Here is a 12,365-nt window from a genome sequence, read left to right as displayed (position 1 = left end):
ATCCCGTGATTTGACCGGTGATTGAGGAATATCTTGGTGTGAATCTTGCCATGAGTGATTTCCTCTTGTTTTTGTTCCCTTGTGTTCTTCGTGTTCACTGTGATTGTCCTCAAATCCACCTCCAATCGTGAATATCTAGTCACCTACATGGCATGCCCGCATCATTCATCACCAACCTTCAACTCTTGAGGGGGAGCAACACCTTCGTGCCACTACTTTTTGTAGAAGTGACCCAATGGGTCTTCTTCTTTGTGGGATATTGACCAAGGCATCCCTCGATACTCCATCTTCCCCACTACTACACCCTACCCTCGCATACCTTGCATTTAATGCCACAACGTCTTTCCACAACCGACACCCGTTACCATGACAGGGATGAGGCCATAGGAAAAAAGAAAGGGAATGCCATAACACAAACATGCCCAAAGAGGGGATTTACACGAAGACTACACGAGAAATTTATTAAGCTACTACCATATAGCTAATCATGTAAGTAGGAAGGGATCCCTCGCCCTGTCCTTAGGAGAAGGGATTAGAAGCAAGGTGGGGTGGTGCCTCGATTAAGGTTTCCTTCTCGTGAAGTGCATGCAATAAACATATTGCTCTCTCAACACACACACACACACACACACACACACACACACACACACACCGACACCAGTGAAATGTAAATAAAATTTATGACAACTGTTACACGGAAAATATCAGGATAGATGCACTCCAACAAGCCTCCATGTAATAGCATCAGTTGATGCTTGATGATGTTATCACAGTCAAATTAGTTGCTAAGTGAAACATGTCCAAAGCCTATTTTCTCATTCCAACCCTCGCAAAGAGGAAAGGCAACTAGGTTTTTTTTGTATGTTTCACCGCCGATTCCCCTCGCCCAGTGTGCCTTTGGGATAGATGCACTCCGACGGGCCTCTGTGTAATAGCACAGACTGATGCTTGATGATGTTATCACAATCAGATTAATTACTAAATGAACCATGTCTGAAGCTTTTTCTCTCATTCCACCCTCACAAAAGAGCAAAGAGTTCTAGGGTTTCTTTTATTCGTGTCACCATTTGTTTCTCTCGCCCTGTTTGCCTTTCGACGTCAGCGAGATGGGGCAAACCCCAGTTTGAGGTTGGGCATGTTGTTTGGATCGCCCTAGCTTTGGCTAGGGCCATCTGACTGGAGGTAACGAGACGATGGCGTTATCAATGGCCCGGAATAAGGCCCCTACGCCGTGTCCTTGTTCCGACGGTGCTAATTGACGTTGAGGGAGGGCGTGTGAAGCTTTGATCTGGGCCAGATCTAGGGTCCTGCTTTTGTCTTCGTTTCGTGAAGGTGGTCTTCGACGATGTGGACGCCGACAACTCGTGTTTGGTCTACTCGCTTCTTCTCCGTTGGACGAAGCATGACCAACTTCATCTTTATCAGGAAGTTAGCCAGGTAAGCCGCCCTTCGTTCTATCTGGTCCTATCTGGAATGGTTGTCCACCCTTTTTCGCCTTCTTCTTCTCTGTGACAACAATATGATCCCCGTCCAATTCCACATGAATCTTCTGGTTTTAGCGATGAGTTCTCGGCCCGCCGCATCAACGCCATTTTCCTGACTCGCTCGGAGGCTACTTCGGAGATCCGGAGACGGCATCGAATTTTGCCCGTGAGGTGTCATTTGGACAACTTTAATATATGCTTTGGCCTCTCACCAAGAAAGATCAATTACTTTTTAAAAGAATTATTAATTAGCACTCCATTATATAGTAAATAATAAAGAAATATAAGAGCGTAGTGATCTAAATGCTCTTGTGTACAAGCAAAAGACAAGTATCCTGTTCCTAATCTTTGTGTGCGCCTACTTTCTTCCTCTTCCTCCTCGCGAAGCTCCCATACCAACCCGACCTCTGGACTGGACCCCCGCGGGAGCAACAGCTGTCCAAGAATCCATTCCACCCACTGCACACACACACACACACACACACACAGAGAGAGAGAGAGAGAGAGAGAGAGAGAGAGAGAGAAAACCAGGAAGAACCAGGAAGCAAGAAGATGGGGCAGGCGCTGCGCAGGCTCTTCGACTCCTTCTTCTCCACCAAGGAGATGAGGGTAAACAACCTAACCACGATCCCCCCTCCCTCCCTCCCTCCCTCCCCATCCACCCCTTTCTCCATCTTCGGCGCTCGATCTCGCGGCTTCTTGGAGCTTTCTCGATGCGGCGCAGTTCTTGGAATCAATTAACTTCCCGATGTTCCTGCCTTAATCGAATCAGCCACGCGCTTGAGCCGCGGGCAAATCCCGACAGGCGTTCCAGTCAGTGCGCCAATCTGGACCTGTGCTCTGGCTTTTACGACGGTCCATGGCGAGGGCCGTGAAACCCGTCGATCCGAGTTCTTGGTTTTGTCCCCTGGACCTGGAGTGTGGTGTATGTACTGGTGCGGCCTGAGATTCTAAATTTTAGGGTTTTCTTTGCCGAGGTTGGGATTCTCGAATGCGGCGGCGGGGCAGGTCCGGTTAATTGAGTGCTGCCAAGTGAGCAATCTGTCCCGAAATGGTTTGGGAATTGGGGTGACACTCTAGCAGTGTGCAGTTGCAGTGGTTAGGAGGGGCGTACTGACTCTCAATCCAGTTTATTCTGCAAAGGAAGGATCAGGATATTGGTGAACTACTTAGCTAGCGGTCTAGTTAAAACTTAAAACATGTAGTACATTGCTTTGCATTCTTCCAATTTAAACCAAGCTGTGAAGCATTTCACCAAATCTTCCTCTGAGTATCATCGTCCATCTGTTCACTCTAAATCAACCTGTAAAGTGCATTCTTCTGTTACTGTCTCCTTTTTTCTCTGCTAATGGTGAATAAACTTTTGAAGGTTGTGATGCTTGGTTTGGATTCAGCTGGCAAAACAACAATCTTGTATAGGCTGCACCTGGGGGAGGTTCTTCAAACTGTGCCTACAGTAGGTAGGAGACTGATATAGCATACTTTAATGTCTGTTTTTATGTGTCCACTTGTCCAGTCTTCAGTGTTGTGCTACTTTGTTGTGCTATGCCATCAAGATACAGTTCTTTCATTTTACTTTATACAAGGAAAATAAATCGTGTAGTATTGTTGAAACAGAGTTTCCTAGTTATAGGTGTGGCTAACATTATCTTCTTCCAGATTATGTTACTTGGAACAACATAACTTGATCGAATTTTAGGAATCAGTAAAAAAACATGGGAGCTTATCACCTTAGATTGTGACAACGAACTGCACCATCTTGACATTTTGGACCTCGGTGCTGCCCTCATTTCTTCCATTCATTGATCTTATGTGTATCTCTGGTATACCATTTCTCCTCTCCAGGTTTTAACGTCGAGAAAGTTCAGTACAAGAATGTGGCATTTACCGTGTGGGATGTTGGTGGACAAGAAAAGCTCAGACAATTATGGAGGATGTACCTCAGCAATTCTGATGCACTGGTAATAATTAGAGACATATTAAAATATAGCATGTCATCTTGCCATTTTAGCCCTACTTTAGTACCTATGTATTTTTTCAATCCTCGCTTTAGTTGTCTTTCACATGATATTCCAAATATGGTTATTATAAGTAAAGCTTCTTTTTTGAAAGTCGTGGCATCTCTTGAAAAATCTGCATGCTGTTGGTTGTTTTCCTTGTTTATTAGCTGTGGTGGGTGAAATGAGTAGATTGATGTGCAGAACGTACACGGGGAGCATTTAATCTTCTTGTGAATGATAGCTGTTTAGGTGATTCAATCAGGAGTTTCATAACAGTTTGAACTTTTCCTTGGATCAGATGCGTATGTTTTACTACCAAGGTTAATGAGGTGTTTCTGCTTTTGATTTGGTGTAGATCTATGTTGTTGATTCTTTGGACAGAGAAAGGATCGAAGATGCCAGACAAGAATTCCAGGTCACATATTTTATACTATCTCTGTCACTATAGGACTTCTGGGCGCCTTAAATTATGTTGGTTCATTGGTTGAGAGTGTGAGATCCTGCTAACTTCTAATCCTTGGCCACTTTCAGAGCATTATCAAGGACCCTTTGATGGCAAACAGCATAATCTTGGTATTAGCAAACAAACAGGACTTGGTAAGTTAAATCGACCGCTCCTGCATAATCGCCTAGCTGTTCATGACCTCATTTGAATGGGTTGCCATACATGTCTTTTCTTCTGAGATTGCCTTCCGGCAGGAAGTACGTTGTATACTAGCAAACAAAAAAATTTCCCACCGGCATGTCTTGTTTGGTACCAAATTTAATGCCGATTGCCTACAGAATAAAATACAACCTTTCATCTTGTACTTATTAGACCTTTCATCTTGTACTTATTAGTGAACAAGTGTGGATGCTTACTTTCGGCAGTCGGCACACAAATTTGGGTTAGAGATCTCCTAGACTGACTATGTTTCCCTTGTTCACAATTCATATAGAAAGGTTCAATGAGCCCGGAGGAGGTCATTGAAGGGCTGGGCCTGCATGATCTCAAGAACAGGATATGGCACATACAGGGGACGTGCGCGCTGCGCGGCGAGGGCCTCTACGACGGGCTCGACTGGCTCGCGTCCACCCTGAAGCAGCTGCAGGAGACAGGCCATGCTACTTCAATTGCTGGACCTTCTATCTAGCTTCACAGACAGAGAAAAGGTCCTGCACGATTCCGAGCCCGGCTCGACTCGTTTCAATCCCTACCTTCATATATAATAGTGACTGTTGGATCAAGCCTGAAACTGATGTTCTGTTTCTGCAGTGACCTTGCCTCAACTGCCCGATGATCCTCGCCTGACGCAATGGCCATCCATCCGACCGTCGATCTGTTCATCTCACAAGAGCATGCCCCCATGGTGCGCCTGTTCTACCTGTGTGTGGCGGCCGCCCATATGGGGCTCGTCTGGGAGAAACTTATGCAGTGTACAACGGATGGGTGAAGGATAAACAGCACCTTGCATGGGATTGTTGTATCTTGTACTATTTGTGTATACCTGAGAGGGGGCCGCTTGGGGCACACGATTGCTTTGCTCGATTGCATACTGATGAAAGGAAGAGGAAACGGTTTGGTTATAGTGTGCTGAATGCTTTGTCTGCAGCTCGCAGCTTCAGTGATTGCATTTGTAAGCTTGATCGTACTACTTCCCCCGTTCCTAAATATTCCCTCCGTCCGGAAATACTTGTCATCAAATCAAAATGAATAAAAGGGGATGTATCTAGATGTATTTTAGTTCTAGATACATCCCTTTTTGTCCATTTTGATGACAAGTATTTTTGGACGGAGGGAGTATAAGTCTTCGTAGAGATTTGAATATGGAATCCATACGCAGCAAAATGAATGTATGTTTATATACATCCGTATGTGCTCTATATTGAAATCTCTAAAAAGTCTTATTTAGGAACGGAGGGAATATATAGGAAAACGAGTATCGGCATAAAAACACCAACTTGATATTATTGCATTTTACCAGGAGCCTGAAACATTATTCTAGAAGAGAGCAAAAATATGAAGAAAAAAAAATAGAAATGGAAAAAAGGTTGATTGAGTTATTAACCACGAGCCTGAAATTATGCCATCAGTGAGGGGGAAAGATAAAGAGAAGGAAAAAGAAAAAAGAATCTGAACAACAAAAGGAAACGACGCCTGAGAGATTCAAACTCTCGCGGGCAGAGCCCATGTACTTAGCAGGCACACGCCTTAACCACTCGGCCAAAGCGTCGGTTGATGAATGCTCTGCTTCGGATGCCTTCTTATCCCCTGATTTTGGTCAGTGATTCCCTCGAACTGGCAGGGTCCAGTGGTGATCTCCATTTCTTCACTCGTGTTCGTTGGTTTCCCTTACCACATTGTTCTGGCCATAGTTCCTCTTTTGAACACAGAAACAGCTTCCACCCAGATTCAATCTCGCCGACCGTCGTCGGGGACGAACCACTTGAGACGACAAGACCTCCATAGCGGCATCACCTGCATGCCATGGCCTCCAGATAAAAGTCGAAAGTACCTCCCATATGGCATTGTGGATCTATATCTTCTACTCGAAGCACAGTACACACGCACTCACCCCTACGAATAGATCAGCAGACGCATGCACACCCTATCCCTACGAGCACCTTTGAAAGGATGGATGGGCCAGCGGATCGGGTCTTAAGATTAACAAAGTCACCATCGACACCTTGCTATCTATAGGAGCATCGCCCCCAACCGAAATGGGTACAGGGAACCAGGGCCGCGCCTACCAGGCATGCCAGGCTAAGATGCATTGGATTTGTATGACAAATTGCAAGAAATTTCACAACATAAGAAGAAGTACGTTCTTGGGAACCCTTTCCCTTCCAGCAAGCATTTGTACACCAAGTAGCAGCAAAAGTAGCAGACAGTCTCCCAGCAAGGCAACAAAACAATGGAATCACGGAGAGAACAAACGACCGAAGAGGCATGCATGTGCACAGACAGACAGGCTGGAGCCGCGATTGCCGATCTGGTACTCTTTGCTGCAGCGGCGCGCTCCGGAGGACAGGCAGGCCGCGTGCCCCCAGCAGGAGCCATGGCTCGTCGTCGTCGGTCACTGCTCCTTCCAGATGCGGCCGGTCACGCGCAGCTTGAGCTCCTGCCGGGTGCCGCTGGAGAAGAAGAGGGCCATGTTGCGGTGGATGATGAGCCCGTCAAAGCTGTCCCGCACCTTCTTGTGCCCGTCCCGGATGCTCCGCGGCGTGCCCTGCCACGTCAGCTTCCGCCCGTTCCCGCCCACCTCCAGGCTGTAGCAGAAGCCCCGAGCCTCGCTCTCCTCCCCCATGAACCGCAGGAATGCCATGTACACCGGGGACATCCCCAGCAGGAACGCCTCGAAGTGGAGGCAGAAGTGCTGACCAAAACACTTGAACACCTGCAAAATGGCAGAGAGCGTGTCACTACAGTAGACTGAACACAGCTGAAGATCGATCGGAAGGCTACAAAGAAGATGACAGGGCTATAGTCACATTCTGAACGCCAAGAGACAGGCACAGCCAGATACCATATGTATCTCTGAATTTTGTTTAACATGCATAGATGTATCATTACTTACAGTGAGCATCCATGTCGCGTTTTCCACTTCGTAAGGGTTGGACTTCACGTAGCGGTGGTTAAAGGTGCAGCCTTCGTGCAAGTCCACCTTGTGGTCATTGATGAGATGAGACACCAGCATCGGAACGTCACCTGCAATCAGGCACTCTGAACCTGCGTATGGACAGCTGTATGGCCTGAACCTGCAGAGCTCCTCGTGCTTAAGTTTGTTCTGGTAAGGATGGATCTCGGTGCAGCCCAGGCTTTGGTATTTGCATGGAAGCTGAATCGATTCGGCCACCTTCTCAAGAGCCAAGCATCTGATATTTCCCAGCTCCTGGCGGCAAGTGGGGCAATGGTTGTCTACCCTATGCTTACAGCTGGAGCAAATTGTGTGGCCATTTGGGCACTGCAGGAAGAATATGAATCGTCAATAGATTATCATAAAATCATAATGGACAAAACTTGTTCTACTAACTACCATAGTTCTCATCCAATTAGCTTGATATTATTTTGAATAATGTAACAAAATAAGGGTGGAACCAATAGCAAAGTTGCAGAAATGAACAATCATGATACGTGCAAGGGTACTGAGAACAGCTTTCGCGCAACGGTAGAAAGGGTGTGTTTGGATCACAGCCAATGCTTACCATGCCAAAAAGTTGGGTGGCCCATGAATTTTGGTAGTCGTTTGGACTGGTGCCAAAAATTTGGCTCGCCTGAGACGCCCCACACCCACCCATGTAATTCTCGCCAACTCGCAGGCAAGACGATGGCGAGCAAAACGTTCGCCAACATTTTGGCGTCGTAAATTTCCATCTTTTTCTCTGTGGGTCCCTTGACTTTTTCTTATCTTGTGATGCATGCAGCATGTTAGTTCCGATTGTTATGGCCCTTAATTAATTATTAGTGGGCCTCGTCGTGATTAAGGATGCAATGCAATCCAGTTTCAGTAGCAACTTCCGCCTTTCCCTTTGTGATTTTATTTAACGATGATTTACATTTCTTGTTGATTGCATCTTAGCATTTTCCTACCAAGTATGTGCATAAATATTTGCAGGATTACAGTGGTTACAAGACGCAGTTGGTAGCAAACCAAACAAGATGTTTATTTTGTCAAAATTTTGGACGGTTGCAATGGCACAAACCAAACATCAACAAGCTACCAAAATTTTGGTCATGCCCACACTTTGGCCATACCAATTTTTTGGTGGGGCTAGTTGGGGCTCAAAGCCTCAAACCAAACACACCCAAAATCTTGTGTGCTTGTTGAGAGTTGAGACCATGCAAATGACAAAGGAAGACAGAAGCATGAGCACCTAACTATGCATCCAAGGCACAAATATACTGATCAAACCAAGCAACTGTTCTCATGCATTCCTATTGTATCTTCAACATGTGGAAGTTGAGAATGTGCATCTAGCACAACAGTAAGACCTCTAGGAGGGGGGGCTACCATCCAGGGCTCGAACCCTGGTTCTCACCAAAAAAATGTTACTCTCGCTGTGTGTTCCCTGTGCATGTCAGGTCGCCCATTGCACTGCCGTAGCCAGTGAAGCCGGTGTTCAGGGTGTTTTATCGACCTAAAAAAATGCTACTCCCTCCATTCCAAAATATAGTGCGCCCGCACTTCCCGAGGTCCAACTTTGACCATAAATTTAACCAATGAGACCGACTGCGGCGGGAGAAAAAATTATATAATTTAAAACTCCTTTTGAATACGAATTCACTGGTATAACTTTTGCTCCCGCCGCAGTCGGTCTTGTTGGTTAAATTTATGGTCAAAGTTGAAGCACGGGAATAGAGGAAGCACTATATTTTGGAACGGAGGGAGTATTGGGATTCTTCCCCCCAAGTGTTGAGTTATTTTCTTTCAGCATATTGAAGTTACTTTGAAGATCAACAATTCAGCAATGTAAGAACATGCAATACGGTGAACACAATATCAAAGACATTTGATTTAGTGTGGCCAAATATAAACTTGTTATTAGTTTGAAGGTAGAACCTCGAACATAGCAGCTAAAGAATTTCTGTAAGCTAAAATGGTAGGCAATTCTACATGAAATATAGATCAGAATAGAACGATCAAGGGTACTTTATTTGGCAAAAGAATAAGTAGACTTTACCAACACAATCAAGGAAAATTTAGGCAAGCCCATTCTGCCATGTCCGTACAGAATGCCCTAGGCAAAGGCAAAATTTAGGCAAGCTAGGTGCTAGGCAGAGGCAAAGTTGGCCACCTAACACCTTGCACTTAATTTTTCCTTGAACACAATAACTTTGAATAGCTTAGGACACGCTACTACCCACATGTCGTATGTTGTCACAAATGCAACATCTATACAAAATACAATTACACCTTACATCAAAAGGCAATTACAGTGAATTATCCAAAGTCGTGGGACTGGCAGTCTGGCACAACTTTCTACACAAATCCAACCCAATATCCAAGTCAATTTCATGTAAGAAAATCCAAGTCAAATTAAAAATAACAGAATCTCATTTGCACTAATATCAAAATTATCAATGATTACACTCTGCTGCAGGACTACAAAGATTTAAGGCACGCATCAGTACACATACCTGAAGTATAGGTGGCCGCATTGAGTTTGTACACACTGGACACTCGAGCAAATCATTCAAGCCAGTCAATGATGACAAACCAACATTGACAAGTGACGCAGCCCAGGAGGGCTTACTTGTAGAATCTCCATCAAGCCTAATACTACTGAGTGCCTCGGAGAGCCCACGGTCGCCACAATCTGACTCAGGGACTTCAGTCACACTCACAATGCTGCTTCCTGGAGCCATTGCGAAAGCTTCTTTCACATTGATAAGCACTAGATAATATCAACACCCCCACCACTCCATCATTCCTTCTGATCAGCTGCATTATTAAATTCCATGCTTATTAGTTGATATATTTAAACATGTGTAAAATAATTGTAGCGCGGGTATAGGTTGATACTGAATTAATTTCTCAGTTTAGAGGGGCTATATAAACCTGCATGGGTCATCACACAGAATTCAAGCAGAAAATCAAGAGGTGAGAGACAAAGACTTGTGGCCCCACCCACACATTCAGAGTTAACATAAAGTGAGAACCAGTTAGGCCACCCTTGATATGGGTGTAATTTATTACAGAGGTATTAAATTTACAAGTGTATCTTACCGGACACGAGTGTTTTCCGGCTGGAAACAAAACCGGTGAGTGGAGGCGTGCTTTTTTTGCAGGTGCATTTAAAAAAAACGGTAATCCAAACATGGCCTTAGTAGTTGCCACCTAAAAATAGCACGGACACGGGGACTGAAAGACAGGGATACGCATACGGGGACACAGGATACGACATTTTTCAAGAACAGCCATTCGGGGATACGGCAAGGTATATAAATATATAGACAAAAAATAGCATGTAATAAAGATTTAATGATAATATTTGGATCAGAGATTTTGTACTGGATATATGTTGACTCATTTCTATTGATAAAGGACTTTGGGGAAGCCCATAGTCCATATGAACCCTCCACTCAGATCCCATATAAGGTCTAGTTCCTGAAACCCTAGACTAGTCAGCTCCTCTAGCCATTCTCTTCTCGTTTCCTCCAGCCGCCTGAGAGCTGCAGAGAGCAGAAGAAAAGACTGCGCCGCCGCTTATATCTTCTTCCTCACTGCTGGCTGCAATCCCTATCTTCTCCCCACCTGGTCCTTCTTGTCGTCGAACGCCTTGCCATCTTCCTCTCTGCTGGATGGATGTTCTTCGTCGGGGGTAGAGCTGGGCTTGGGGGAAATGGCGGCAGTAGCAACCTTGAGCCTAGGCTGCGGCGGCGAGGCTGGCTCCCGAATCCCCACCCTGTCCACACCATATCTGCCGTATCCTGATTTCTTTCCCCTTTTTTTAATTCGGAAAAGATGGGATACTGCAGGATACGTGCATCCTGGCCTATCCGTGCGTGTCCCCGTATCCCCCCGTACTAGGACGGCAATTCGGCAGTTTCTGCCGTATCCATGCTTTGTAGGTTGCCGCCACCAGCAGCTGAATCCAACTTGACTTAGAGCTCAAGTTAGAACTGAAGCTACGGGTGATTAAACATCTATTCGCTTATACAGAAGCTCGAACTGAAGAAGAAATGAAATCTGTAAAATTATCAGTCTTGGTTGGTCTCATTCCAAACTTAGACCATTTCTAGAACTTCGGCATGCCATTAAGGAGCAGTTATATCATCCACTGACAAAAAGCACCAACGACTCAACATTTTAAAGAACAACTGCTACTACTACACTTTGGCACCTTCCCTGGTTTGGTCTCACGACTACCTTATCTCTCCTTAAAGATCCACATGGGTAAGTGTATACCGTAGTACAGTAACAAACAAAAACAGAAAACAAGTTCGCCCCATCCAAACCACATTCTGCTCCTCGCTGTTCTCCTGTCACAACAATTGACGACAAGGGATAGGAGACCCTGGTTTTCCCAAGCCGAGCAAGATTTGGAACCTTTCGCCTCAACCGTACGGAAACTTGAATTAGGATCCAGTCGATTTCCCCGATTTTCGCTGCAAAATAAACGGCGGCGGCGCCTTGGATTGGATCTTGCGCAAGAACCTAATCGAACTGGAAACATGGGCGTTGCGGGTGGTTTTAGATCAGTGCGGTTACTACGCAGCAAGGGAAACCGGCGGCTTAACTGAACGGAGAGCAAGAGCAAAGATTTAGATTCGATTGCTCGAATCCGCAGCGGCGGGAAGATCCCCCGCTGGGTAAGCAACTAAAAAGAAGACGGCTTTGGAGCAATCCCGCGCGACCAAAGCTTAGGACTCCTCACCAGCGAACGAGGGTATCATCCCAGGTCGGGGGCGGATCTCCTCCGCTCCACGCCAGCCCAGGCCCAGCAGCACCGGCCTCCGTCCCGCCGTCCGCCCCGCCCCTCCGTCCCGCCGCCGCCGGCGATGTCGCGTACGGGCAGACTGCGCCGAAGCGGGGGACGGGCAAATGGGAGGCGAATTCGGTGGAGGAATCGGGGGGGAGGAGGAGGAGTGGAGACGGGGGAAGGTGGAGGAGGCGGGGGGGATATTTCGGTTTTGCTTTCTTTTTTTTTTGCGAAGCAAGAAATCAATCGTATCTCGTGGATATACCTCAGCGGTTTCTGTTCTACGCGCTTTTTACGCCGGAGTAATCGTTTCAACGGTAGGATATTTTTTTTTTGGCTGACAGGCCGGGCCCACGCTTCGGCTTCACAGGGGAGTCATGGTCACCCGAGGAAAGAGACTTTGACACTTGAACAACTTGTGTTTTTTTTTCATTTTTGATGAAATGTTGAACAACTTGTGCTGATGATGAAGGGAATG

General features: G+C 46.0%; 2 protein-coding genes and 1 non-coding gene across 3 annotated transcripts; 1 reads left to right on the top strand and 2 right to left on the bottom strand.

The window, feature by feature from the left end:
- Positions 1-1,811: 1,811 nt before the first annotated feature.
- Positions 1,812-5,062, top strand: LOC123136033 (ADP-ribosylation factor). The gene is made up of 7 exons (XM_044555315.1): positions 1,812-2,093; positions 2,854-2,944; positions 3,330-3,445; positions 3,840-3,899; positions 4,016-4,081; positions 4,423-4,636; positions 4,740-5,062. The coding sequence occupies exons 1-6, from the start codon at positions 2,037-2,039 to the stop codon at positions 4,615-4,617; spliced, it is 585 nt and encodes a 194-aa protein (XP_044411250.1). The 5' UTR covers positions 1,812-2,036; the 3' UTR covers positions 4,618-4,636; positions 4,740-5,062.
- A 553-nt stretch (positions 5,063-5,615) lies between these two features.
- Positions 5,616-5,697, bottom strand: TRNAS-GCU (transfer RNA serine (anticodon GCU)). The gene has a single exon. It is a non-coding gene; the product is annotated as a tRNA-Ser (tRNA).
- Positions 5,698-6,275: 578 nt separating this feature from the next.
- On the bottom strand, positions 6,276-12,132 carry LOC123136032 (E3 ubiquitin-protein ligase SINAT2). Its single transcript, XM_044555314.1, has 4 exons — positions 11,843-12,132; positions 9,603-9,906; positions 7,042-7,428; positions 6,276-6,861 (listed from the first exon to the last, which is right to left on the bottom strand). The coding sequence occupies exons 2-4, from the start codon at positions 9,828-9,830 to the stop codon at positions 6,541-6,543; spliced, it is 936 nt and encodes a 311-aa protein (XP_044411249.1). The 5' UTR covers positions 9,831-9,906; positions 11,843-12,132; the 3' UTR covers positions 6,276-6,540.
- Positions 12,133-12,365: the final 233 nt, after the last annotated feature.

The sequence above is a fragment of the Triticum aestivum genome, chromosome 6B, assembly GCF_018294505.1.
Source record: "Triticum aestivum cultivar Chinese Spring chromosome 6B, IWGSC CS RefSeq v2.1, whole genome shotgun sequence".
Taxonomy (NCBI): Eukaryota; Viridiplantae; Streptophyta; class Magnoliopsida; order Poales; family Poaceae; genus Triticum; species Triticum aestivum.
The sequence above is the reverse complement of the archived record's forward strand: the minus strand, read 5'-3'. Positions and strand labels throughout refer to the sequence as shown.